Raw genomic sequence first — 27,880 nt, 5'->3', positions numbered from 1 at the left:
TGCAGGGCACCCAACCCTGACAGGTGGCTGCTAGAGGGGGGAAACGATAAAGCCCTGTAAGAACTCAGCAACTGCCCCACCTCCAGATGGGGCCCAGGGTCACTGTGGGTCAATCTGTTTCTGCTTTAAAAAACAAAACAAAACAAAAACCAAAAACAACTTTATTTGACGAAAGACAAAAACAAAAGTTATTTACAGTAGTTTTTTTGCTCAAATAATTCAACGGGATAACTGTGCTTCTCCTCCAGGTTTATCTCACAACCAAACCAAGTGGAGGCTGCACCACCCCCAGCCTCCCCATCTTACACAAGAGGGGGAATGCCAACCAGAATTCAGCAGCATGGCTCCTCACCCCTCACCACCTCTTCCAACAGTCATACCAGACCTGGGCTCACAGACATGGGTGGGGTGGAACAGGCTGGGCAAACAGCAACTTCAACTAATCTTGAAGCTGCTATGTTCTTTCTTCCCCAGCTGGGCCTCAGGAGGGTGAGGATCCCTGATCCCCCTGGGACATGCAAGGATGGGCGGGGTGGCAAAAGAGAGAGCCTAGGAAACTTGCCCACTCACAGAGAGCAAAGCTCCCATTCCTTAAAAAGCTAATCCCTATTCCCACAACAGTGGGTAGGCCAAGCCACTGAGAAGTCAGGTAGCCTCCCTGGAATCTTCAGGGATCATCCCAGAAAGGACAGAACACACATTGCTGCCTTTCTCCCGGCCAGGCCCACCCATGTCAGTCAACCTCCAGGAATCTCCCCCTTGTGCCAGGAATCTCCCCGTTGTGCCTTACTTGGCAACTTCAGGAAACTACAGGCAGGGGGCTCCTGACCTGTCTTTTGGCCCAGTAACAATGCTTTCAGAACAAAAATATTTTGGCTAATAGTAACCTAGGATTAGTGTTTCTTAGGATATATAAAGATGGGGTGTATTGCTGTCGAATGCTGTCAGCAATGAGACAGCAAAATAAAAAATGGGGAGGAGGGAGAAGAGTAAGACCAACTGTGATCTATTTCACTGTGAAGTTCAGGGCAGAGGCCTCTGCAACTCCAATTTAGAGAAAGGTGCAACACAAAGACACAGCGAACAGGCTTCCTAACCGATTTCCAGCCCCAGCCTCCGTAGAAGGCAGCTCCTCAGCAGCCGGGGGCACATTCCCTGCTTCTTCCAGGAATAGGTTCTTGCCACCATCGTGGGAAAAACTGCCCATTTGAGTCAGCTACAAGGGCTTCCTGACCAGTAGGTGGCTCACTTCTCTCCAAGTAGGAGCTACTGGCAGCTTTTGACATTCTGATCCCACTAATCCAAGTTCTTAAAGGAATTCAAAACTCAGGCTGCAGGGCCAAGCTTTCAAGGATAAAGAGGGGAAAACATTAAAGAGAGGAAAAAAAAAAAAAAACCAAAACCAAAAAACCCACTTCCTTGGTCTAACTTAACTTCCCCTGTCCCCCAAAACATAGTAAAAACAAAAATTAAAAAAACAAAACAAAAAAAACGAACAAACCAAACCAAAAACCACCTCTCTGGTTTTATCCTTCTCTGCTCTGCGCTTAGAAGGTTTGGTCAGATTCTGTGTTGGACCCTTTCTATTCTTAAGAAGGCTTTGTTCCCTTCTGTGCCTGATGCAGAAAAGCCAAAGCCCAAAAAGGTTTTTTTTTTTTTGTAAATCAAACCAAGAATAAAACCACCATTTGGAATTTTGCAGAGATTTAGATGGTCCCCCAAATAAAAATACTCCTTCCTTGTAAAACACTCACCAATTGCAGTGGTGCAGAATTCCCAGTTCATCAGATTCCCTCACGCAACACACTCTCACTCCCCACACCTGGGCTAACTACTCCCATTAATGCAAACCCCAGCAAAAAGGGAAAAATAAACAGTTTAGTGAAAACCTAAACATTCAACTGGAGTCAGTTCTGTTACATCTGCTGGGTTCCTCTTGTCTTTTGTTCACACTTACGAACTTGGGACTGTCCACACTTGGCTTAACAAAAAGAGGCCCAGCTGTGGGGCATAGGTCTGAAAGTGGCAGGTTTCCTGTGCCCAGCCTAGGAAAGCAGGCTGGAAGAAAGGTGTCCTCGGAATCCTCTGGAGAAGCAGCAGCAGCACCATGCCTATCTCCGATCTCAATCTCATCACTGAGGAGGCCTGGAGAAACGGCAGTTAGCAGAGAGGTCCCCGTCACAGTGCAGCGATACCAGCTGGCATCTTCCTGCTGAAGACCTCTGGACAGAGGAGATGACCCCGATGTTTGGCAGTGATCCAAAGAAAGCCCTCTGTATGAAAAGGAACCAAAACAGAGACCCCGGACAGCTGGCTCGAGCCTCGAGCACCCTTCTTGGCAGATGCCTACTTGGGGTTTTCGGAGACTAAGGGGATAGGAGTGTGCAGTAAGGGGGGCGATGGGTCCTGCTGCTTCTGAAGCTCCATCTCAGCAGCCCTCTGTAGCGCCACCTCCACCAGCAGCTGGAAGCTACTGAAGTCTTCCTTGTCCTGCTCTGGGGGTGTGGGCGGTGGCGTGTTGAAGAGTCCACCTGTGGGGCTTCCAGCTTCAGCTCTGGTCAGGAGGGTGAGTGTGTTGCCAGGGGTCACCAAGGGCTTCGGAGGCTCTGGCTCCCCTTGTGGGAAGGGGGCCGCTGGCTTTTCCCCCTGGCCTGAGTGGAGTGGCATGGAGCACACAGACAAGGAGAGCACGCTGGTGGGGGCTGGTACAGACACAGCCAGCACCGAGGGGCTGCTGCCTCGGGGGAGGGCCACATCTGAGGCCTTACCCCCGCGGCGGGAGATGGTGAACTGATTGGGGTCTTTGCCATCCTTCCGAAGCATGTCTGGGAGAAGGCGCCGCCGGGCGTTGATGAACCAGTTACATATCTGGAATGCACAGAAGAGGCCGTGATCAGTTCACTCAGTCAAAACCAGCTATGAAGCACCTATGTTCCTGGCCCCAGAAACACAGCAGTAAACAACACAGACATGATCCCACCCTTCAGACAAGTTCATGTTGGGAAGAGAGAGTTAAATCCTACAAATGAGTATAAAATTACAACCAGTGGTGGGGACAATAATGGGAAGACCCAATCTAGTCTTTGTGGACTCAGGGTAGAACTGACAGCAGGCAGGCCTGATCCCACTAGGCCAGAACACCATGGCAAACCACTAAAGGGCCTAAACAGTGGTTTGTTGGACCTTCATACCTTGCACACTGTAGGTCCGTCTCCTGTCCCTCTCTCTTCTCCCTGTTTACCAACAGATACTTACAGAGCATGCACCAGCTGCTGCAGAGGGCAAAGACAGCAGCCCTCTCCCCCTCACCTCCTATGTGATGGGATATCGGGAACTGTGTGGGCTGCAGTAATGCCTAATGTTCCTCCACTGTTTGCTGAATGGATCAAGGCCCAGCTCTCCTTAGGGCTCCTGTACCAGTTTCTACCCCTGCTTATCACCTCTCTTGGCCCATTCCCAGGGCAAGCCCTTGGGTGCCATCTTTCTATGGAGTCTGTCTCTATCTAGCCAAAGGGACAGCTACCTATGGCAGGAGCTGGTGCCTGGAGTTGTCCTGGCTCCTAGCTCAGCAGGCTGTGAAAGCTCCTCTTCAGGGCAGAGCCAGAGCCTTCTTGTGGCTTCTCTTCCTCTCCATTCCAGGGGTTCTCGTTTATTCCTCTTCATCCCTAGGGTCTTTCCAGTACAACCACACACACACACACCAGCAGGCATCAGCAGACACTGGCTGAGCTGAATACTGGCTAAGGTTGCAGGGGAGTCCCAGAGAGAGGTAGGGCTGAACAGCTGGGTGAGGCAAAGGAAAGGGACTCAACACCTCTGATACTAAGTACTATGCCAGCCACCTCACTTGCATTTTGTTTCATCTGTATACAAGCCTGAAAGGTTGTGAGCAGTGTCCCCAAAGTACTAAGGAGGGAACTGAACTCTTAAAGGATGAAAGAACGTTCCCAAAGTCACACAGGCTCTGAGTGTAGAGCTGGGATCCAAACCCAGGTCTTCTGGCTTGAGGGCCCCTAACTGCTGTTCTGTGCTTTGCTATGTCTTAGCAAACAGGTGGAACTGACAACCGAATAATCATGACCATAATCCTAAAAGTGAATCCTTGTTGAACACAAAACATACCAAGTGCTGTTCTGAACACTTCCCATCTAATTACTCATTTAATCTTCAACAACTTATGAGACAGGTACTGTGATGATCACTTTATTTGAACCGGTGATGAAACAGAGGCCCTGATCAGAGACTTGCTCAAGGTCACCAGTTCAAAGGCTGGGCTCTGTCCTAGGCAACCCCCACTGCCAGGTGAAGAGAAAAGACTGAAGCCTTTTCTGCTCGCTCGGATGCTTCCACTCCTGCATCCTGCAGCTGCCTCACCAGCTACCTGTGCTACCGGGGAACACTGCGCCTGCTCACCTTAGCTCTGTGCGCAGGGAAAACAGGTCACAGTGACCTGGTTCGAGTGAAGTAGGGATGAGAATTTCTGTTGAGAAAGCAGGCTTGGGGAGGGGAGCCTAGGCATTTATTAGCAGCTGTGTGGGCACCTAGCCCCTAGCTGCGCCTCCCATCTTGGCTTAGAATTCTGGGAAGAGCAGGGCAGAAAAGCACCCCCCCCCCAAACACATATATTCTCCCACATGCTCACCCTGGTCCACAGAAAATCTGGCAGCCTACTGTCTGTTTTGTCTTCTCGTCCGCTAGAAATGCACAGCTGAGGGGGGCCAGGCAAGGGCGGGAGGCCTGCGTGCGCCACTAGGGCCAGCTGTGGTATCAGGCGGTCAGGAATTTCTGTAGCCCCTTCAGCTGCCCGCCCCATGTCCGAGTCAGGAAAAGGGCACGTGATCTGCCCCCACTCAAGGTCCTTGGGGAGGTGGTGGGGAGAATGCCAAGGTGAATTCTGTGACTGATACGGCACAACACAGGCTGGGTGCCTGAAAGCCTGTCTCTACCCCAAAATGGCCCTATGTGAGCGGTTGCTGTCCGGCCAGTACTTTTTATCAGTGGCTGAGATGAAGAATGTGGGAGGAATTGCTGTGGCAAACGGGCATGGGAGGGGCACCAGGAAGCTGATGAAGGCCAGGAGGATCAGAGCAGGGCCTTTGAAGAAGGCTGACCCACACGTGCTTTAATTTTAATGTCTTTTCAGCTGTGAAAGACAGAAGCGAAAGAAGGGAGCGAAGTGAAGGCACGGAAAGACCTTTCCCAAACATCACTGGACCTCCACTTGTGTTGTGACCACCCATACCCAGGTGCTCTCAAAAGCAACTGGCTGTATTAGAATCACCTTGACGGTGACTTAAAAAAATAGTTATCTCTTGGGGGTGCTTGGCTGGCTCAGTCAGTGGAGCGTGCAACTCTTGATCTCAGGGTTGTGGGTTCGAGCCCGGTGTTGGGTGTGATTGTGTACAAATAAAAAATCTTAAAAAAAAAAAAACCCCAAAAAACTCTCCCATCTGCTCTATAGATCCAGTGGGAGTGGGGTGGAGTCAGGAATGTGTGTTTTTAAACAAGCTCAAGAGTTCTGCTGCTCAGACTTAGGAACCAATGGTTTAACCCGCTCACCCCCACCCCGTCCCGCTTTGGGAGAGTCTTCTCTCAGGTAACTGCATCTGAATGGAGCCCTAAAGGACTTGAAGGAATGGGGAGCTCAGGTGACACCACATTGGTAATTAACTACATTGAATTCTTAGTCCATTAAACATTGTCTTCCCTCCCTACAGGACGCTACCCAGAAGGCAGAGATAGTGCCTGCTCTACCGCTGTGTTTCCAGCACATAGCTCTGGGCCTGGCACCGCGCATACCCCCAATCAGTATGAGAGTGAAAGAATGGGGCCCGAACCCTCCCTGCCACGCTTACCTTCCCTCCCCAACAGGCAGCCAGCCCTTGAGAACAGTTAAAAACCACAGCAATAAAGTGGGCTCAAAGGGTGTCACAGGGACCCGTGAAAACCCTTCACAAATGACTTTTTTTGGTCTTACCCTCCTGACTGCCTAGCCCCAGGCAAGTACCAGCAAACCAGTTAGTTAAATGACTCATTGACTTGCTAATGAGATTGCTCTTGGGCCAGTTAAAGGAGACAATCAAAAGAGCTGTCCCCAGGGAGAGAGAAAACAAGCTTGGCAAAATGCTGATGCATGATGAAGCCAGGTGATTGGTTCCAGGAGTGCATTATAATATTCTCTTTTGTGGATATTTGCAAAGTTCTTAATAAACAGTGAAATTTTAAAAATTACAGGAAAGAAAGCTGCCTCCAGGGACTTAGGCCAATTTTTCCAGACTGAGGAGCTACCGCATTTCTTTAGAGGTCCTGCCTGTTGACATTTCCCACACTTCCTCATTTTATATCAATTCAACAATTATTTACCGAGCACCTACCAGATACCAGGCATTGAGCTAAACACTTGGCATATAGTGATAAGTAAGCCTCGGCTTCTGGAGTTTAGTGTGTTCTAAAAAGCAGCTACAGTCCATTGTCCAAATGCTGACCCAGACCTGGTACTGTGAGAGCGCACAGTTCCTCTGAGGGTGGAGGGTCTCCCTGGTCAGGAGTGCGAACGAAGTGGTCTGGGGTACTGATTAGTGTGGCATGAGTATGGGGGACGGGGCAGGGATGAGGCCCAGTATGCAGATAGGGACACGTGATATTGTCATTAGGTTGGCAGGAATCACTGAAGGGTTTTTAATCGTGGAGTAACAAGTGGTAAGACAATGATAGGCTGGACCAGGGTAGGAAAGCCACATTCCAGAAATATTTAAGGGGTGAATGCATAGGAATTGGTGACTGATCAAATGAACTGAGAAAGGGCAATCAAGGGGCACCCCTTCGAAAGGGAAGGAGCCAGCTTGGAGAAGTCATCCATTACCAACTGAGAAACCTGAGGTGCCTGTGAGACCTCCAAGCAGAGGTAGACGGTTGGGAGGCCATGTGGGATTCATGGTATAGTTTCCACCCAGGGCCACATGGTCCCCACTGCTGGTTAGCTCTCAGCATGACTCTAGAGCAGGGTGGCCAACACCAGAACCCTTCCCATCAGGGCAGGCCAGGATCCAGCTGGCCCTTCCTCAGAAGTCTCTAGCAACAAATCCTTGCTCCAGACCAACATTTCTCTAAGTGGAATCAGAGCTATATCACCCTAGAGATCCACTAGTTCTCAGAAGAATGTCTGAGCTTTATGTCTCCATTCTGATCTTGAGGAGGAGCACAGTGGCCTCTGGGAACCCAGACTTGCTCAACTCGAGTCAGTGTCTGTGTCAATATTGCGCAGTACAGCCCAGTCAGCAAAGCATCATCCCCATCCACCATTTTATATTAATGCAGGTAGATGGAATCTCATGGATTTTACATTTACTTTGGAAAACTGGTTATTTTACAATTTATAAGAGCAAAAGCAAGAAGTTGTTGTTTTTTTAACCCAGTTTTATGTTTAGATGTGCTTAAGTGACGTGATCATAAAAATATTTCAAGTCAGCATGTTGGAGGGGAGGCAGGCCCATGAAAAATAACTTAAGAGAAACCGGCACATCACTCAGTTCTAGGAAGCAGTTCCCTGACAAAAAGCAATCCCAATACAGTGTGGCAGCACAGGTAGGAGGTGCACCAGGGACACAGAGTAGTGGCCTCAGACCTAGTCCAAGAATGCTCTCATGAGGAAATGCTTACATGGAGTGAGTCAGGTTCAGAAAAGTCAGGAAGAAGCCCAGAGAGAAGGTCCGAAGGATCACAAGACTCGGGGACAGGAAGAACTGAGAGATGAGGCTGGTAAGCTCCTGAGTTTGGACTCTATGCAGAGGACAGTGGGGTCCATGGAGTGTGTAACACCATCAGACTTGTACTTTTGTGTTCAAGAGAATGGACTGAGGGAGCAGAGTTAGATGGCATGCTGTCCAATTCATGAACTGCTTAATAAAGCCCATTAAAAAAAAAAAAAGCGAGAGGATAGAATGGACTTGAGGGAAAAAGGCTGGAGGCAGAAGACCAGCAAAGAGCCCATCTAGGTGATCCCGGTTCTCAGGCTTAAGCCTTTGGCTTGTGTTGTTCTGCATCCTATGAGTTCAAGTCCACCTCTTCTGGGAGGCCTGTTGAGGCTCCAGGCTGGCTTGGAAACCCTGCCTGGGTCTCTGCTGCCTTCTGTCCCAGCAAGTGATTACTTTTTACAAACACTAATGGCTAGGTCTTCTCCGCTTTCCCATCCTGGACTACACACCTTGAGGGTAGGAATGTGTCTGGTTCCTCTCTGAGACCTCAACTCTAGCTGGGAGTGCTTGGTACACTGTGAGATGCTAGACACTGCTAGACATCCGGGGTCAGTCCAAGACCTCTGATCTAGGAGAGATGAGGATGACAAGAGCAGAAACACCCACTCTGTGCTCACCTTGCCGTGAGCCTTGAATCTTTCTTCTCTATCCCTCCTCCTTACATACTATGAAAGTACCACAATCATCTCCTTTTTTTAGAGGAAACACAAGGCTCAGGGAGAGGCACTGGACCTGGCCAATGTCCAGGCTTCTTCTTGTGGAGAAGATGGGATCTGAGTCAGGTTCTGTAACTCTGGAGCCTTTCTCGCAGACAAGACTCCCATTAACCACTGCCCAGCAAGTATAAAGTCAGGTGAGAGGAGTTCTGAGGGCTGAATACTCAGCGTGGAGGCAACGTGGAAGAGGGATGGGAGCTGGGAAGACAAGGGAGGTTCCGAGTGGGGTAAGGGAATGAGGGAGAGTTAGCACCATAGACTGAAATAAGGAATCTATTAAAGGCTAGGAAAAGACAGAGCTGGAACCGGTAGCAGAGGGGCTTGTGGTAGAGGCTTAGCTGGCTCATGAAGGGAGCACTGGGGGCTTGTGGGGCAGGGGATAGGCCTTCGCTAGGCTGGGGGCCTGCTCTGTGTCTCCCAGGTAGATGAGAGCCAAATTGGAGGCAAGTCATTGGTAGTCTAGGGTGTCCTGCCTAGCACCATGAAAACAGAACAAAACACCTATAGGTCAGCAGTTGGGGCAGTTCAAAGGAGATAATACCTTGTGCTCTGACAAAAAGTGGACAAGAGATCTTCAGGTATGCTCACGTGCATGGTTTACAAAGCACTTTCCTTTCTTTCTTTTAAAAAAATATTTTATTTATCTATTTTTAGAGAGAGTGCGGGGGTGGGAGTGTGGGCATGGGACAGAGGAGGGAGAGGGACAAGCAGACTCCATGCTGAGCGCGGAGCCTGATGTGGGGCTCGATCCCAGGATCCTGAGATCATGACCTGAGCCTAAATGAAGAGTCAGACGCTCAACCAACTGAGCCACCCAGGCACTCCATCTTTTCTTTTTTTTTTTTTTTAAGATTTTATTTTTAAGTAATCTCTACACCCAATATAGGATGCGAATTCACAACCCCAAGATCAAGAGTCACATGCTCCACTGACTGAGCCAGCCAGGTGCCCCCAAACACTTTCACATCCAGTTCAGAAACTGCTCCTTAACAACAATTCAGTCAGGCAGGGGAGGATTCGAACCCCTCACTTTACAGGTGGAGAAATCAAGATGTAGACCATTGCTCCTATGTTGCAGAACTGGGTTTTGAACCCAGAACCTCTGAATTCTGCCCTTTCCTTGGCCATGATCCCAACTCATTTTTCTAACTACACTGCAGACCACCAGCTGCCCTTCTGCAACCAAGTCACTATCCCAACACTGCTCTGGGGCTGGGGGCTGAATTCCAAACACTCGATGCCTTCTCGCCTTCCCAAGGCCTCCACGGTTAACGACACCAAGACGTTAATAACGGTGCCTTGCCTCTTCAGAAGTCTCCCAAATCTAGCTGCAGTGACCTCACGTCGTTGTCTTCCCTTGAGGCAGGGAGAGTGGCCATTCTCACGTGGCCACACGGTGTATCAGGGACAGGGCTTAGAGAGGCCTAGAAGCCAGGTCTCCTGCTATCTGCTCCTTACCTGCAGCACTGACAGGTTGGTCTGTCCGGAAAGGCTCAGCTTCTCCTGCTCCGAGGGGTAGGCGTTGTAGCGGTGTACGTACAGCCAGTCCCGGAGGATCTTCACCGATTCCTTGGGCAGGTTGCCTCGGCGCTTCCTCTTGCCTGCGAGGGAGAGGATGCCTTCCTCCTCACCCAGGTCACTGTCTGACATGGTGTCTAGGGGCTAGGCTGGACCTTGAGCAAGCCTGGGACAAGTGACAAAGGGGATGGGGACATTATTACCACGTACGGCCTCTCCCCCTTTCCCTGTCTCCAAACACACCATTATTAGAGCCTGGGACACCACAATGGAGGAAGAGCAAATCGAAGTCTCAGGCCATAGCTTAGCCTGGGCAACCCAGAAGGGAAGGGTCTGAGATGCCTTCATTTTATGCGGCCGGTCAGTAGAGGACTACTGACATAAATGGCAGCTCATTAATAAGCAGTACCAGGCTAGAACCACAGCTACCCCTGGGGTCTGTTTTCCATGCTCTGTACTGAGCACTTCACACTTCCTATCTCACTTGATCCTCACAAAGTCCTTGTAAGACAGATACTACTGTTACCATCATTTTATAGATGAGAAAATCAAGGCCCAGAGAGAAAGCCACCTAACTTAGACAGTTAGCATGTGACCCAGTAATTTCACTCCTAGACATCTACCAAAGAGAAATGAAAACGTGTGTTCACACAAAACCTGGAACACAAATGTTTATAGAGACATGATTCATAATAGCCAAAAGGTGGAAACAACCCAAGTGTCCATCAGTGGAGGAATGGATAAACAAAATGTAGTCCATCCATATGGTAGAATATTATTTGGCCATAAAAAGAAGCTAAGTCCTGATCCATGCTACACTGTGGATGAACCTTGAAAATATGCTAAGTAAAAGAAGCAGGTCACAAAAAACACGTATGATTCCATTTTAATGAAATATTTAGAATGGGCTGAGGAGGGGAATAGAAGGGTGACAGCTAAAGGGTATGGAGTTTCTTTTTGAGGTGATAAAAATGTTCTAAAATTGACTGTGGTGGTGGTTACGTAGTTGTGAAAATACTAAAACCACTCGTTTGTTTGCTTTAAATGGGTAAGTTGTATGATATGTGAGCTACATCTCAATAAAGCTGTTATGAAAAAACAGCTTTATTGATAAAGCTGGATAGGGTATGGAAACAAGGTTTGGACCAAGGTTTGCCACCACCACCAACTGACCTTCCCCAGCCCCACCAAACTCTATTGCATCTTGCCTCCCAGGTCTGGAAAGTCTATTAATCACCATGGTCCTACAGCAATCCATGTAACATTTACTGTACCCACTACCCTGCAGAGAGTGTTGAGTCATCCCTACTAGTTGTCTCAGACATTCTCTTTTGTCATCTAGCCCCTGGCCTGGTCCATGAATCAATTCCTCAAAAATCCGGATAAATGAGCAGGTTGGGCTCTGGTTCTCTCATCTTGGCTGTGTGACTTTGGCAAGTGTGCTCTTTCCTTTCTGGGCTTGAGACCCCTCTTCACCTGTCAAACGAAGGAAGGGGTTTCCCTAAACAACCCAACTCAGTTGCTCATCCCCCTGACAAACTTCTGGTTCACACATGCAAAAGAGGTTTACATTTTAAAACCAAAAGTTCCAGGGCAAGCTAATGCCAGAATCTCAAGGCTCCTCCCTCCTCAGCCTTTTAACAGCTACCCAGCAGGCTGGGCCAACAGACTCTGGCATCTCCCAGGTTTTGTTTCCTCGACTTGGGCCTGAGCCCAGATATCTGGGCTGGCTGGGCCAGGCTTTCGAGGGAAGGGTCTCACCCTCCCAGCCAGGCCACCTGGAGGTGAGACAGGCCTTGGTTAGAGGTGCCACTCCTCAGAGAACACCAACAACAGGCTGCTTTCTGAGGTCAGGTTTCTGGGGCTTAGCTGGCCAGGGCAGTTGGGATCTGGGCTCGGGGATGCAGTCCTGGCAGGCTACGAGAAGTTTACTCAGGGTTATCTGTATAAACTCCACCCTGGCTACCAGCCAAGTCCCAGGCTGCAGGGTTCCTGAGGTGGCCCATGGAGATGACCCCTCAGCCTCCACACACCTCTCTCCACCATGGTGTCCTGCACTCCAGCCAGCTTACAACGGGGGAGGTTTCCCACATACACACCCCACACTCACACCCAGACACAGACAGACTGACAGACACACGCCCTCACCACCAGGCAACTCTGTAACAGTGCTCGGATAGCAGGCACCAATCCACCGCTTAGCTCCTGGAACCACCATGGTTTTCACCGACAAACACAGCACACACACAGCTTACAGATCCCACGTCTAGCACGAACAACTGGTACCCACGAAACCAGCCCAATTCCTGGATATACGCCTACCCACAAACTCCAACCGGCCCGCCCACCCGCGATCTCTCAGACTGAGGAAACTCCAAACGTCATCACAGCATCGATCAATTCTTACCCCAACTAGCCTGTGGCAGCACCCTCACGACACGACACCCGGTGCACCCTGCCACACACTCCACGACGCCGGCCTGCAGCCAGTCCCGCGCGAACTTTCTGACAACTCCCCCAGCTCCTCCCGACACTCCCCCGGGCCGCGCACTCACGGTGCATTCCCAGCAGTTCACACAAAGCGCGCAGCCTCCCCCGCGGCCCAGACCTAGTCGGAGCACATGGCTCCCGGGGCGGCGGGGAATCGGCCTGCGCTCGGGGCGCCCGCACCCCTCAGCCCCCTACCCCGCGCCAGACTCGGCGCCCCAGCTCCCCCGCCGGCCCGCAACGCGGGTGGGGCGGGGGCTCTGGAAGAAAGAAAACTCACGTGTCTGTCCCGGGGCAGGAAAAAGTTTGGTTCCCACCCCCTTCCCCCGCCGCTTGGCGCTGGCTGACTCTTCGGGGCGCGGGGCTGGCCGAGCCTGCGCGCTCGGCTTTGTGCTCCGAACTCGGCCCGGAGGGGGAGGGGAGGGGGCTGGGCTCCCACCTCCGCACCGCCCCCCCCCCAAGCCCTGCGCCCTGCGCCCAGACTCCATGTTGGCCGCCCCCTACCCCGGAGACTGCGCGCTTCCCCCGCGGGAGGCTCGGCTCACGCTCGGCCTGCCTGAGGGTCCCGGCGCGCACAAACTTTCTTCGGGTCGCCGGCCCCACGCGCCCCGCTTCCTTGGCCGCCTGGGAGTGACAGATGCCTCCGAGACAGACTTTCCTTTGTTCCAAAGGAAAGGGGAACTCGCGCGGGCTCCCCAGCCCCCCAGCCCCGGGCCCTTCCCGCTGCCCCCACCCGCAGCTGTCACTCTCGGCGGCCCCCTCCTCGGCTCGGCCGCGGGGGGGGCGGGGGGGGTGAGGCTGCTGGCGGTTAGCAACGTGCACTTTTTTAAACCAAACAAACCCGCCCCCCGCGCGCTCACCCCGGCCCGGAGCAGGGGCGGCCCTCTCACGGGCTAGGATCGTAGGGAGATGGGCCCCCCAGAAGGGCCCCGAAAGAGCTTTCAACGGGGGGGGGCGGTGGGACATTCCCCCCACCGGCCCTCGCCCGCCCCCAGCAGTCGCGGCTCACAAACACCAGAGCTCACACACCCACAATCGCACGCGCCAGGACGACGCCCCCTCCCCCGCCCGGCCGAGAAAAAGAAACTTTCCAAGTTGTCCGCGCGCCCCCCGCCCGCCTCTGTCCCACTCCTGCGCCTCTCACTGACTTTTCCGAGCGGCTTTTCCGTCCACGCGGCCCCTGGCTCGGTCCCGGGCGTCCCGGCAGGGGGCGGGGGGCGCCGGGGGAGCGCGGCGCGTACCTGCCGGGCCTGACACTCGGCCTGACAGCTCGCGGCTGGAAAGCACCTCGCGGCCTGACGTCAGATCCCCTCTCCTCCCCCCCGCGCTTTCCTCGCCCTCCCCCACCCGCCCGGAGGGAGAAAACAAACTTTGTGCGGAGCGCGGCGAGCTACGCCCACCCCCCGCGGGGCGGGCCGACGGCGGCCAGGGGCTTCGTCCCGCCCACCGCGCCCGGAGGGGGCGGGGCCGGGAGGGCACCTTCTTCCTGCGCCCACCCCCACCCTCAGGAATGCCACATGGCCTCCGAAGAGGAGCGGTGGGAACCCAGACTCGGGAGAGTCCGCTTGGGGGCAGGAAGTGGCCCGTTCCTCCTCTCGGAGAGCGTTTCCGGAGCGCCTACTGTGTGCTCCGCGCCCGCACTGGGGGCCGTTACCGAGGGGAGAAGTAATGCAGACTAACGTTTGTGAGAGCGCTCCCTCCACCAGATCTCCCGCCGGCGGTGTGGTGGTTCCCACTGCACCAAGAGGAAACTGAGGCCCAGTTAGCCCGGGGATTTGCCCCGGCTGGGGAGGACCGGGTTCTGAATGCGACGCCTCTTCTGCCCTCAGCGGCCGCTAGAGTCGGGTAGAAGGCTGCCTCGGACACAGCCCCAAAGCACGCAGCTCCTGGGTCTAGAACACAAGTGGCGGCCAGAGGTAAAAGCAGCGCTTGAGGCGTGTTCCCAACCACACAGCGACGCGGAGCGGGGCCCTCGGTGTGTACCATCCCATCCAGTCCTTGGGTTATGGGCTTGGTGCTGTTACATACCCGCTCCAGGTGTAGCCCCGAGCCGCAGAGGCTCTAGGCTTGCTTCTTGTCACCCAGCCAACCAGTGTCGTTCAGCCCAGGTGGGCCCGCCAGTGGCGCGCAGCCCTCACCGCGCTGAGGCCGACCGCCTGACTGGAAACGCCCGGAGCCCGTCTCTGGAGGCTCACCGCGCTCAACTCCAGGAATGTTTCCTTCGGTCTTCGCCAGCCGTGCCCGCACTCTCGTCCCTGCCCTTTGCTCTGTGCCACAATGTGAAGTACCCGGTGACCAGCCCCCCTCGGCTTCCCCACCAGACTTTGTGTCCCCAGAGCGCGGCCGCACACAGCCGAAAACCGGCCGAGGCCTTTCCTGGGCCTCTGGTGCCTCATCCGGGCCCAGCTACCTAGGACCCTTGAGCGGCCTTGAAAAGGCTTTTGGTCCTAATTGCGCTTCAGCAGTGGAGAAATCTGAAAGTAAAAATCGAGGTTTTTTCCAAACAGGCCTTAAGCCAATCAGAATGCTGATTAAATGATCGTGAGGGTGCACCTGGGCTCCCGATTGAAGCCAGACTTCCCTGCAGCCGCTTAGAACCTAGTTGGCCACACTGTCCTCCTCACAGCAGCACCCAAAATGTCCGTGCCACTGCCCAACGCCCACCATTTCACAGATGCGGAGACTGAGGCCCAGTGTGGAGGCCCCAAATGATCTCTTGGGGAAGTGGTGCTCTGTCTTAGAGAAGAGAGGCTTGGGGAGTCTTAGGGTAAAGGTAAAACTACTGGGTCCTGGTCACTAGGCTCAAAGATATTTGTGGGGCAGGGACCTTCAGGAAGGGGAGGGGGTCTGGAAGGGGAAACGGGTGCATCCAGGTGAGTCTGGAGCTGACTCTGTCCCCAGCACTCTGCCAGGCATTGTGGTCCAGTGCATGAGAGCCAGACTCTGCCATTTGGGGGAAGCCACTGGGGACCTGGGCTACAGCCCAGAGACCTCCCTGCAAATTCTGCCGCCCCCGCGCCAGGGCTTCCGAGGTTTGTGCTAGGTGAGGTGCTCGGGGCAAACAGAAGTCACTAGCTCCCTCCTCTCACAGCTGGGCCACCTGGGAGCTGGATAACAAAGCAGCTTCAGAAGCCCCTCCCAGACTTCCTGGAGGGGGAGGGGAAGGGCTGGGATGTAAAAGGAGGCTGGGAGTGTGTCAGGATTGCACATTGTAAACATTCCCCAGGTAAAGCCTAAATACCAGTGGACTATGAGAATTGCCATGTGAAGTTTTTCAACTAGTAAGTATCAGAATTTAAAATGCATGCGTTCTCTCAGCCAGTAAGTCCACTTCCAGGAATCCATGCTTATACAAGATTGTTCTTTGCAGCGCTGTTCATTCTGGTGGAAGATTGCCGACAACTACATACCCCTGACCAGGTGCTGACTTCTTACAGCACCTCTGGGACTTCCGTACAGCAGGGTGTTGTAATGGGGTAAGTCTGCACACTAACCTAGGGGATGGCCAAGATATATGTATTGTGACAATTTGCAGTATCCCAGCACAAGGCGTTTTGGATGTTCTTGATACCTTTATGGGAAAGCCTTTAATAACTGGGACTTGCCTGATAATGAAGCTGGAGTCCTGACTCCTGGGACAGATCTGGGGTGGGGTCTGGATGCGAAGGACAGGTAGGTGTGGCGTCAGCCCCTAGACTCACCTGGTTGCCTCCAGTGGGCCATTTTAGGAAAAGCCCCAGGAACTCAAGACCCCTCAGGCCAGAAAAGGGACTGGATAGGTTGCGTAAGGCAACTCCTGCTTCTGTATTGGAAAACCCAAATTAGAGGCTGCTGCCGATGGGGCTCCCTGTTCATTGTGCTTGTTTCTGGTGAACTTGGTTATCACATAGGTTCAAATGAATGTCATGTAAGTCCACTTTCATAAAAAGAAAAAAAAAAGCCGTTGCCCTTTTTACCTGGGATTGATGGAAGTGGGGTAAGGGACCAGTATTCACCTGGAGCCAAGAGGAGCCAAGGCTAGATCTGGTAGCATAAAGGAAATGGGGTTCTGTGGGTTCTGTGGGGTGGAGGGGAAGAGTCCAGAAAAGGCCAGGGTCAGTGAGTAATTCAGGAAACGGTGGAATCAGTCAGCTGGTCGGGACTTGAAGGCCAGGGTACAAAGTTTGGATTTGGTGTTGTGGGCAGTAGGGAGACCTGCTGCGGATTTCTGAGACCTGCTGAGGAGAGATAGGAAGTGATTGGCGGTAAGGTGATCAGGTGAGGCAGCTCTGGGTAATTGAGGCCAAAATGATGGAGGCCTGTCTCTGAGGTCTAGGATATTTGTGGCTCTCTTCTGTGAGGTTCAGTATTCTCATCTAATGTGGATTTCAGCTTATCAACATCTTCTTTTTTAAAAGATTTGTCATATTCTGCTGATCATTCACAATTTGCTTAGCTTTCTCCAAGTTTGAGGTATTCACTCATCTAATTTTTGAGTGCTTAGTGTTTGACAGGCTGTGCGCTTGAAGCTGGGGAACCCACTGCCTGGGTTGTCAGGAATGGTTTGGGCAACAGTGCCGGTTGGTGAAAGGGGTATGGGGTTTGGGATTTGGAGCTACTAGCCAGATGATGTAGGCAAATCGTCCAAACCCTTTGAGCCTTCCTTTTCTCATCTGTGGAAACATCTGGATTTGGTGAGGGCCAAAGAAAATAACGGCTGTGAAAACCCTTTGTGAATTATGTTCAGTGCATCTAGAAGAGCAGATCCTGTTATCAGAGTGTCTTAGCTCTGTAGTGTCTGTGTGTCAGTTGACAATATGAGTTCCAGTTTCTTCTTCATCTGACAGATGAGAGGGTTGGACATGTTAATCCTAAAGGTCTCTTCCTTTGGCATTCTACCATCTAGGCTTAAATGATTTTTTTTTTTTAAGATTTTATTTATTTGATGGAGAGAGAGAGAACACAAGCGGTGGGGGGTGGGGGGGCTGCAGCAGAGTCTCTGCTGAGCAGGGAGCCTGATGCAGAGATTTTGATTTTTGATTTTGAAAGCTATATATATATATAAATGCTTGTTTGCCCACAGCTTTTTAAATTTTTATCTTTGCTGGTTTAAGTGCTATGGAGTATTATCTGAAAGTTGTATATGTCTGCATGACTTTCCTAACAGGCCAGGCTAATCTTTGTTCTAGCTAATCTTCGTTATCTGATTTTCTTCCTGTGCAAACAGTTTGCATCAAAGGGATATTTCAGATGGGTCCAAGTCGTAGCATTATAACTCAGGGGTGTTGGTGTGGCTGGGATGTGGCAGTGACCTACAAGTAGGGATACCACTGTCTCTTCTCTTAATGCCCTCTGGCTTCTAGACAAAGATAAAGAGTGTTGTGCTTTTAATTTGGGGATTAAGAAAATCACTTTTGATTTTCTGGTAGTCCGCTCCTCTACCTGTGAGCCACTGGGTATGGCACCTCCAATCATGGCTACAGAAGTCAGCCAGGTAGAGTTGGCTGTTGTGGGGCCTGAGAGACTTAATAACTGTATTTTTCTTCATTTCTTTTATTAGGGTCTGTGTGATAGTATAGATGAGGATCAGATCCATTTGGCATAGTTTCATTTTTTATATGTGGGTATTTTCTTCTCCTGGAGTATTATTTTTTCTTTTCTTTCTTTCTTTCTTTTTTTTTTTTTTTTTGAGGTTTTTCTTTTTTCTTTTTTTTCTTTATGTTATGTTAATCACCATACATTACATCATTAGTTTTTGATGTAGTGTTCCATGATTCATTATTTGCATATAATACCCAGTGCTCCATGCAGAACGTGCCCTCTTTAATACCCATCACCAGGCTAACCCATCCCCCCACCCCCCTCCCCTCTAGAACCCTCAGTTTGTTTCTCAGAGTCCATAGTCTCTCATGGTTTGTCTCCCCATCTGATTTCCCCCCCTTCATTTTTCCCTTCCTGCTGTCTTCTCTTTCTTTTTTCTTTTTTTAAAGATTTTATTTATTTATTTGAGAGAGAGAGAAAGTGAGAGCGAGTGAGCACGAGCGGGGTGAGTGGCAGAGGGAGAAGCAGACTCCATGCTGAGCAGGGAGCCCAACGCGGGACTCGATCCCAGGACCCTGGGATCATGACCTGAGCTGAAGGCAGTCGCTTAACTGACTGAGCCACCCAGGCGCCTTTTTTTTTTTTTTTTTTTTTAACATATAATGTATTATTTGTTTCAGAGGTACAGGTCTGTGATTCAACAGTTTTACACAATTCACAATGCTCACCATAGCACACACACTCCCCCAATGTCTATCACCCAGCCACCCTTATTTTTTCTTTTTAAAGATTATTTATTTGAGAGAGAGAGAGCATGAGCGCGGCGGAGAGGGGGAGCCAGAGGGAGAGAGAATCTCAAGCAGACTCCCCACTGAGTGTAGAGCCTACTGAGGGGCTCGATGAAGGGCTCAATCTCACCATCTGGAGATCATGACCGGAGCCGAAACTAAGAGTTGGATGCTTAACTGACTGAGCCACCCAGGCACCCCTGGAGTATGTTTTTTAATTCCAAAAGCAATATGCTGTGTTAATTAGGGCAAGTTAATCAATGCAGGAGTCCTATAGAGACAAAGTGAATAACTCCCCCCCTCATTCCCACCTTCTAGCACTAGCAATGCTAACCCGCATGTATCCTTTCTCCGCTTTCTCCACGTGCAAATACATACACACATCCTGAGAGGTGTTTTCTCTCTTCCAGGCTCTTACATTCCTTACCCCTTCCCATTTCAACAGGGCTGCAATTAGCATTTTCTACATAAATATCTTAGCAATTTTGAGAATTTCCTGAAATAGATTCTCTGAAGTGGAATTACTGGGACAGATAGTAAGAATGGATATTTTTAGGGCGTAAGCCCGGTGCACTCTCCATAGCAGTGTTTGCCACAGGAGGTAGGAGGTGCTAGCAGTTTTGTGTGAATCTTCTTGGATGGCTGAAGAATAGCCTTTGGTTCTTTTAATCTGCATTTTTTTATTATTAGTGAGATTGAATATCTTAACATATCGTAACTGTTGGGCACTTGTCACTTGTGAATTATCTGCACATCTTTTTGAGTCTTGAGTTTCTTGCAAGCTCTTTTCAGTAGGAAGGATGCTTAACCCTTGTTTATTATATTTGCTGCAGGTAGGTTTTTTTTCCCCCCAAGATTATTGTTTGCCTTACATTTTTTCTTTTTTCTTTTTTTTTTTTCAAGATTTTATTTATTTGTTTGACAGAGACACAGCGAGAGAGGGAATACAAGCAGGGGGAGTGGGAGAGGGAGAAGCAGGCTTCCCGCAGAGCGGGGAGCCCGATGCGGGGCTCGATCCCAGGACCCTGGGATCATGACCTGAGCCGAAGGCAGACGCTTAATGACTGAGCCACCCAGGCGCCCCTGCCTTACATGTTTTCTAAGCTGGGTTGTTTTTGTTCTGTTTATTATTATTTTTGTTCATTTATTTTTATTTCTTAAATTTTATTTTATTTAAGTTCAATTAATTAACATGTAGTGTATTATTAGTTTCAGAGGTAGAGGTCAGTGATCCATCAGTTGCATATAACACCCAGTGCTCGTTACATGAAGTGCCCTCCTTAATGTCCATCACTCCCCATCCTCCCAAACCCCCCTCCCCTCTAGTAATCCTCAGTTTGTTTCATATAGTTAAGAGTCTCTTATGGTTTGTCTTCTTCTCTGATTTTGTCTTATTTTATTTTTCTCTCCCTTCCCCTATGATCCTCTGTTTTGTTTATTAAATTCCACATAAATGAAATCATATGATACTTGTCTTTTTCTGATTGACTTATTTCGCTTAGCATAATACCCTCTAGTTCCATCCACGTTGTTGCAAGTGGTAAGATTTTTTTTTTTTTGATGGCTGAGTAATATTTCATTGTGTGTGTGTGTGTGTTTATACATATTGTGTGTATATACATACACACACACACACACACCAATCTTCTTTTTTTTTTAAGATTTTATTTATTTATTTGCGAGAGAGAGAATGAAAGACAGAGAGCATGAGAGGGAGGAGGGTCAGAGGGAGAAGCAGACTCCCCGCTGAGCAGGGAGCCCGATGTGGGACTCGATCCCGGGACTCCAGGATCATGACCTGAGCCGAAGGCAGACACTTAACCGACTGAGCCACCCAGGCGCCCACCAATCTTCTTTATCCATTCATCTGTCGATGGACATCTGGGCTCTTTCTATAGTTTGGCTGTTGTGGACATTGCTGCTATAAACATCAGGGTGCAGGTGCCCCTTCTGATCACTACATTTGTATCTTTCGGGTAAATACCTAGTAGTGCAATTGCTGGGTCTTAGGGTAGCTCTGTTTTTAACTTTTTGAGGAACCTCATATTGTTTTCCAGAGTGGCTGCACCAGCTTGCATTCCCACCAGCAGTTTAAGAGGGTTCCGCTTTCTCCACATCCTCACCAACATTTGTTGTTTTCTGACTTAATTTTAGCCATTCTGATTGGTGAGAGGTGGTATCTCATTGTGGTTTTGATGTGTATTTTCCTGAAGCCGACTGATTTTTTTTTTTTTTTAAAGTAAACTCTTTGCCCCATGTGAGGCTCAAACTCACGACCCCGAGATTAAGAGTCGCACACTCTTACAACAGAGCCAGCCAGGCTCCCATTTTGTTTGTTTATGTTTAAACTTTTCACTTGGTCAAATGTCAGTCTTTGTGATATTGCCCATTGCTTTTGGGCTAGGAAAGAATACAAACAATCAAAGGATAATCACCTACACTTTTTGATTTTGTTCCTTCAAGGCCTAATTTTTAACATTTAACCCTTTACTGCATCTGGACTTGATTTTGGTTTACAGTGTGAGGCTAAGAATCCCAATAACTTTTTTTTCTGAATGGCATACCATTTCTTATCATCTTTCCCATCTTCTTGGATGTGTGATGTCACCTTTTCCAAGGCATTGAGTTTTTTTTTTTTTTTAAAGATTTTATTTATTTATTCATGGGAGACAGAGAGAGAGAGAGAAGCAGGCTCCCAAGGAGCAGGGAGCCCGATGTGGGACTCGATCCCAGGACCCTGGCATCATGACCTGAGCTGAAGGCAGACGCTTAACCATCTGAGCCACCCAGGCGCCCAAGGCATTGAGTTCTTACACTGTGTTTCATGGTATGTCTCAAGGAGAGAGTATCTTGAGATTACTATTTTGGAGGATGAAAAGACAGACTTCGGCCAGGGAAGGAAAGCCTTTGAATTTCTGTGATGGAAACAGATTCTCCTCCATGAAGCTAATGACTTTTTGCTTTAAGGATACTCACGCTTGTCTCTTCCAAAGCCCTGGAAGTGGTCATATGTTTCTATAAAATGTACAAAATTAAGAAGCCACTGGGTGGCTCAGTTGGTTAAGTGTGTGCCTTCGGCTCAGGTCATGATCCTAGGGTCCTGGGATCAAGCCCCACGTTGGACTCTCTGCTCAGCTGGGAGTCTGTTCCTCCCCCTGCTCCCCCGCTCCCCCACCCCGCTCATGCTCTCTCTCTCACTCTCCCTCAAATAAGTAAATAAAATCTTAAAAAAAATTTTTTTTTTTCATTGTAATATGACTTCCCTCCTCACTGTTCTCCTGTGAAGTGACCTCATGTTGGTCCTGGACCATTTTGTGGATCTGGCTAATGGTTGGGTTAGAATACACTCAGTTTGGTTTTATCTGTTTATGTGGTTTGCAGTCACTTCCACTAGTGGTTCGAGCATGTCTTGGTTTAGGAAAAGCTGCAGGAACAGGGGTAGTATCACCATGGAAAGGTGTCCTATAGCGTCTGCGCTAAAAGTGTGTAAGGAAGATAAACTAGGTTTGAAACATTTGGAGTCAGAAGCTGATCTATGGAAAATTCATCCAATCATAAAGACTGTAAATTTACAATAGAAGCAAGCCTCAGTTCTTACACTTATTAAAAGTGGAAGTTTTCTTCTGTCAAGAATGTACTCCATAATGCAGTGTGCACTGTTACAAATGTACATGTTAGAAGTAAGACTGAGTCATCCTTATTTTCTTTCTATAAAAGGATATTACTAGGGGCGCCTGAGTGGCTCAGTCGTTAAGCGTCTGCCTTCGGCTCAGGTCATGATCCCGGGGTTCTGGGATCAAGCCCTGAATGGGGCTCTCCCCTCAGCAGGAAGCCTGCTTCTCCCTCTCCCACTCTCCCTGCTTGTGTTCCCTGTCTTGCTGTCTATCTGTCAAATAAATAAAATCTTAAAAAAAAAAAAAAAAAGACATTACAAAACCCTTCTCATATGAAGAACCATCAGAGTATATGGCCCCAGAAGTAGGAAAAAAGACTTACAGAGGTGTTTCAGGCAGTTAAAAAGAAAATGTTATTTTTCTGGATTTTGTGATGTTCGTGATATTTGTTTTTTTTTTAAGATTTTATTTATTTATTTGACAGACACAGTGAGAGAGGGAACACAAGTAGAGGGGAGTGGGAGAGGGAGAAGCAGGCTCCCCGCCGAGCAGGGAGCCCTATGCGGGGCTCGATCCCAGGACCTGGGATCATGTCCTGAGCCGAAGGCAGACGCCTAACGACTGAGCCACCCAGGCGCCCCATTTTTAAAGATTTTTATTTATTTATTTGACACAGAGAGAGAGTGCGCACAAGCAGAGGGAACAGTGGAGGGAGAGGGAGAAGCAGGCCCCCTGCTGAGCAGGGAGCCTGATGCAGGGCTCAATCCCAGGACCCTGGGATCATGACCTGAGCCTAAGGCAGATGCTTAACTGACTGAGCCACCCAGGCGCCCTGTGATATTTGTTTTTAAAAACGTTGTATTTTCCTATAATTTTTCTCTCATTTTTGAAGAAATATTCACATTTGTTCCAATTTTGTATATTTTACATTCTTAGGGAAAGCCCCTCCCCCCATTCTGTAAGTTTTAGGTCACACAAAACATGGATCTGCCTTCAACCCTTGGGATGAATATTTTGGCAAAGTTAAAGCCTGATCCCTTCAGAAGATCTGGGTATAATTTGTCCCCTCTGGCCTTTTGGAAAATGAAATTTCTTGCACTTTACCCTAATTTTGACACTGAAATAAAACTTTTAAAAGAGGCCATTAAGTGAATGTTACTTCATGCCCTCTGTTCTTCACCTTGCCTTTTTCTTTTTTTAAAGATTTTATTTATTTCACAGAGAGAGACACACAGCGAGAGAGGGAACACAAGCAGGGGGAGTGGGAGAGGGAGAAGCAGGCTTCCTACTGAGCAGGGAGCCCGATGTGGGGCTCGAACCCAGGACCCTGGGATCATGACCTGAGCCGAAGGCAGACACTTAACGACTGAGCCACCCAGGCGCCCCCACCTTGCCTTTTTCAGTAGAGACCTTTCTCTTTGCACTTGAAGAGCTTCCTGGTTCTTTTCGGGAATTACCTCTTACCCTCTTTTATGGATTACATTTTGTTTATCCATTCATCCATCAGTAGATGCTTGGGTTCTTTCCACCTTTTGGCTGTTGTGAATACTGCCGCTGTGAACATGGTGTACAAATATCCGTTCGAGTCCCTGTTTTCAATTATTTTGGGTATATACCCAGAAGTTTCGTCGTATTTTGAAGGCATTACTCTGCTGTCTCTCAGCTTTCAGTATTGCAGTTGGGAAGTCCTGAGTCATTCTGAATACTGATGCTGTGTACCTGACCTACTTTTTCTTCTCTAGAAAGTTCTAGAATCTCCTCTCTTCCTTAGTGGACTGGAGTTTCTTGATGAAATGTCCTCACAGGGGTCCATTTTTCCCATTTTGCTGGGAGTTGAGTGGGGTATGAAAGCCCAGGGGCAGGTCTCCCCATTTCGTACTCTGAGTGCTGTACCTCTCTGGCAGTGTTCCAAGAGCTGAGTGGAGCAAGAGGGTCAAGGTTCTGGACATCCTCAATGGTTAATACGTGGACATTTGTATAATCCATCTGTTGCTGGTACCTTCTGTCTCTTGTGCTCCGTGTCCACCTGTCCGGGGACCTTCTTCTACTCCCTCCTAAAAATATGTTTCTGATCTGCCAGGGTCTGTCCCCCATGAGGGGAGAGGGTGGGTATTGTAGGGAAGGGATCTAGGAAACTGCTTGTTGGAGTTTTTAAGCTGCTTTTTAAACCCTCTTCTACCAATCTTCCTACCACTAATTTCTGAGCCTTTTAAGGATTTTTTAGTGTAAATCAGGCTAAACTGTCACCTTTTCATATTGCCTGCTTGGTGTTGCTGTATGATAGTACTTGTCCATTTACTTTCCAGCCTCAAAAATTTCGTTGTGGTCCCCTCTTCCGTTCTGCTTTTTCTTGTGGGTTTTTGCATTTTGAAAGTGGAGTTTTAAGGAGTCAAGTTACATACTTGTGATAAATCCACCTGCTTCAACTTAAATTTTTTTTCCCCACATGGCTCCCCAGTGGTTCCAACTCCCTGTGTCAACTAGTCTGCCTTTCTCCCTTCGGTTTGAGGTGTCACCTTTATCCCTGTACCATATATGAAGTCCCATTTGTCTGTGTGTCCTATTAGTGCACTTTCTGTTCCACTTCAACAGATACTTCCTGAGCACATGCTGTGTGCCAGGCTCTGATCTAGGAACAGGGGGAAAGCGGGATATCAGGCAAAGCCCTCGCCTCGTGGAGATTACATTCTAATGAAGGGAAGCAGGCAGTAAGCAGATAATGTCAGAGATACTCAGAAGAAAAAGAAATCAGTGTACTGGCATAGAGAGTGAGAGGTTGAGCTACTGTGGATAAGTTGGTTAAAGGAACGCCATCTCAGGAGGTGACACTGACTAGAATCTTCAGTGAATTGGAAACTCCAGCTGCACGTGGATCTTTAGAGGGCTGTTGCCGGCAGAGGACATACCAAGGGCAGAGACCCTGAGACAGAAATGAGCTTTGGGGAAAAACAAGAGCAGTGTGGATTGTCAAATTGTCTGTTTTTCCCTTCCTTTCTGTCAGTTTCTGCCTCATATATTTTGGTGCTCTTGTCAGGTACAAATATGTTTAAAATGTTTCTGTCTTTCTGATGGATTGACCCTTTTGTCACTATAGAGTGTTTCTCTTTATCTCTAGTATTTTAAACCCAGTCACTCTGACTCCTAAATCCATATACTTAACCTCACACCAACTGCCCTGCCTCTCCAGGTGTGTCCTCAGGCGTTCTTCCAGCTCCTGTATTCTTAGCAGTTCCAGACTCACTCAGGTGTTCTTTGTCAGCCAGATCTTCCTATCCTGGGTCTTGATAAGACCAGCTGGAATTCTGTTCTCTACTCCAGGGAAGTCCCCCAGCCCTTCCCAAGATGCCTGCAGATTGCTAGACGTTCTCATTTGCCACCATCTTGGGCCCTGGAGCCTGCTTGCCTACATGCATACCCTGGTTCTGTAGAGTCTCCTCATGTCAGTCACTTTCCCCATCACCTCTCTCAGGGTCTCTCCCCTCAGTCTTCTCACGCCTCACCAAGGCTTGCTAACACATGTGGAGTAAGCCATTTACAGTCAGAGGGTGAGAGGGAAGGTGTACTTTACAGAAACACAGAGGACTCTGATTTCCACGTTCCCCATCCATGGGCATCCTCTGGTGGCCGGGCTGCTGAAGGATTTGTCATGGCCCAGCAGTACCCAGCCTTCTCTCACCTGCTCCGGGCTCTGGTCTCCCCTTCCCTCCATTTCGAGACCCTTCTTCCTTCTCCTCTCACCCGTTTCTTCTCTGAAGCAAAACCAGATCTCTTCCTCTGCCATCTGTAGAGCCATTTAATGGCTGCTTTTGTTTGTTTCTTTGGCTTCTCAAAGGTTGGGCACTATCTACTTTGGTCCAGCCCCTCGAGGGATTTCCCTAAACCCAGACTAACCTAAGAGTTCTGTGGGGTCAACAGTCAAGTCAGAGAATGTCTCACCTGGCTCTGCGTGCTGGGTTTATTGTCCTGACTTACAGCTGCGGTTGGCTAATATGTTGGCATTTCCTGGACGTTTTACTTATTTGTGGGAGCAGAATATTTGAAGCCAGGACTTTCTAGAAGAGTCTCAGAGATCTGTGATGCTGAATAAATCATCACACTGAGGCCCAAGGAGAGTCTACCAAGTGGTGGAACTAGTCCTCAAGCCCTGGCCTAGGACGTACCCTGGCCCTTGCTTGGGTGTAGCCTGGGTCATTGCCTTCCCCTCCCTGAGCCCAGCTTCCCGTATGGGAAGCGGGAATAACAGCACTCTCTCCTTACAAGCCTGTCGTGAGAGAGAAATGGTAAAATGCTTATACCATGCTCTGCCTAACGCTTGGGAAACAGTAAGGGCAAGTTGCACCAAGAAAATTTTTACTAGTTACATTTTATGACTTCCTACGGTTTTCTGATCTGTGTTTCATAAATCAATGTGTGTGTGTGTGTGTGTTTCATGTGGGAAACACAGGCTTCTGTAGGAAATCAGATCAATAACAAGAGAATACTTAATTTTTTTTTTCATTTTTTTAAAGATTTTATTTATCTGAGAGAGGTAGCGAGAGAGTATGAGCTGGAGGAGGGGCAGAGGGAGAAGCAGACTCCCCGCCGAGCAGGGAGCCCGATGCGGGACTCCAGGATCATGACCTGAGCCAAAGGCAGTCGCTTAACCAACTGAGCCACCCAGGCGCCCGAGAATACTTAATTTTTGCATGGAATAGCAGGAGGCACTGCTGAGAAAGCGGTCATTTTTTGGTAGAGAACGAAGTGTGTGTCCACACACTAAGCGGTGTAGGAATGTCCATAGCCACCTTATGCATGGTAGCCCCAAAATGTAAGCTGCCCGGATAGGCATCAGCTGGTGAAAGGAAAAGAAACTGTTATATTCGTGCGATGGAATACTTAACTACTCGCCAATGAAAGAGAACTACAGATACGTGCAGCGATGTGAATGAGTCTCACAAATATGGCAAGTGAGAGAAGCCAGACACAAAAGCGTGACTCTTGTATGGCCTCTTCACACAAAACTCTAGAGAAAGGAATCTATGAAAAGTAGATCAGGTGGGGAGGTGGGCTGGACCGAAAAGGGGAATGAGCACACGTTTGCCAACATTAATTTCATTTTTCACTTAAAGTGGGTGAATTTTATTAAAGAAAGACAATGAGATGCAGACAAAGTAGTAATAAAGGTAAACATGCAACGAGTGGTTAAATTTTCTCATACATTAAATTTAAGTTGACCAACAGCTTACATGGGCAGTTAAACTATGCTCTTTGTTCACTAGGTTGTAAATTTACTTTCTCATCTTCCCAGATGGAGACATTTTATGGCTCAGCATCGAGATAAACAAAATCCTTTAAGGCCCAAGTACCTTGTGCCTAACAGTTTCCCTTTAACTGAAATGAATTCCTTTCTTAAGGGCGGGAGGATTTATATCTGACTTTATATTTCTCTCTCTCAAAGGCAAGGAGTGTTTCTAATCTGTTTCTGTGGGTCTCTATCCTTAGAG

The 27,880-nt window shown here is 49.2% G+C and overlaps 1 protein-coding gene and 1 long non-coding RNA gene across 5 annotated transcripts in view; one reads left to right on the top strand and one right to left on the bottom strand.

Annotated features, from left to right (window-relative positions):
- The window catches only part of LOC118011446, a 111,773-nt gene that overhangs the window by 13,109 nt on the left and 70,784 nt on the right, over positions 1-27,880 (top strand). Inside the window, exon 3 of one of the 2 annotated variants that reach the window (XR_004679468.1) lies at positions 15,846-15,951. This is a non-coding gene — a long non-coding RNA (uncharacterized LOC118011446). Of the gene's footprint in view, positions 1-15,845; positions 16,328-27,880 lie in introns of those variants that run through there. The other variant, XR_004679467.1, reaches the window with a different exon arrangement.
- Positions 145-13,887, bottom strand: TGIF2 (TGFB induced factor homeobox 2). Of its 3 annotated transcripts, none has more exons than XM_035006251.1 (3): positions 13,846-13,887; positions 9,929-10,154; positions 145-2,868 (listed from the first exon to the last, which is right to left on the bottom strand). In XM_035006251.1, exons 2-3 carry the CDS (start codon positions 10,118-10,120, stop codon positions 2,347-2,349), a joined length of 714 nt encoding a protein of 237 aa, XP_034862142.1. In that variant the 5' UTR covers positions 10,121-10,154; positions 13,846-13,887; the 3' UTR covers positions 145-2,346. The 3 variants fall into 3 exon arrangements, with proteins under 3 accessions (XP_034862142.1, XP_034862140.1, XP_034862141.1); XM_035006249.1 differs by lacking the exon at positions 13,846-13,887 and adding an exon at positions 13,624-13,776; XM_035006250.1 differs by lacking the exon at positions 13,846-13,887 and adding an exon at positions 13,717-13,773.

The sequence above is a fragment of the Mirounga leonina genome, unplaced genomic scaffold (assembly GCF_011800145.1).
Source record: "Mirounga leonina isolate KUSES-001 unplaced genomic scaffold, KU_Mleo_1.0 Mir_150, whole genome shotgun sequence".
NCBI lineage: Eukaryota > Metazoa > Chordata > Mammalia > Carnivora > Phocidae > Mirounga > Mirounga leonina.
The sequence above is the reverse complement of the archived record's forward strand: the minus strand, read 5'-3'. Positions and strand labels throughout refer to the sequence as shown.

Coding starts and splice junctions, on each gene's coding strand:
- TGIF2 (XM_035006251.1), bottom strand. CDS start 10,120: ATGTCAGACAGTGACCTGGGTGAGGAGGAAGGCATCCTCTCCCTCGCA. Junction 2,869..9,928: donor CCAACCTGTCAGTGCTGCAG/GTAAGGAGCAGA, acceptor TGTGCATTCCAG/ATATGTAACTGGTTCATCAA.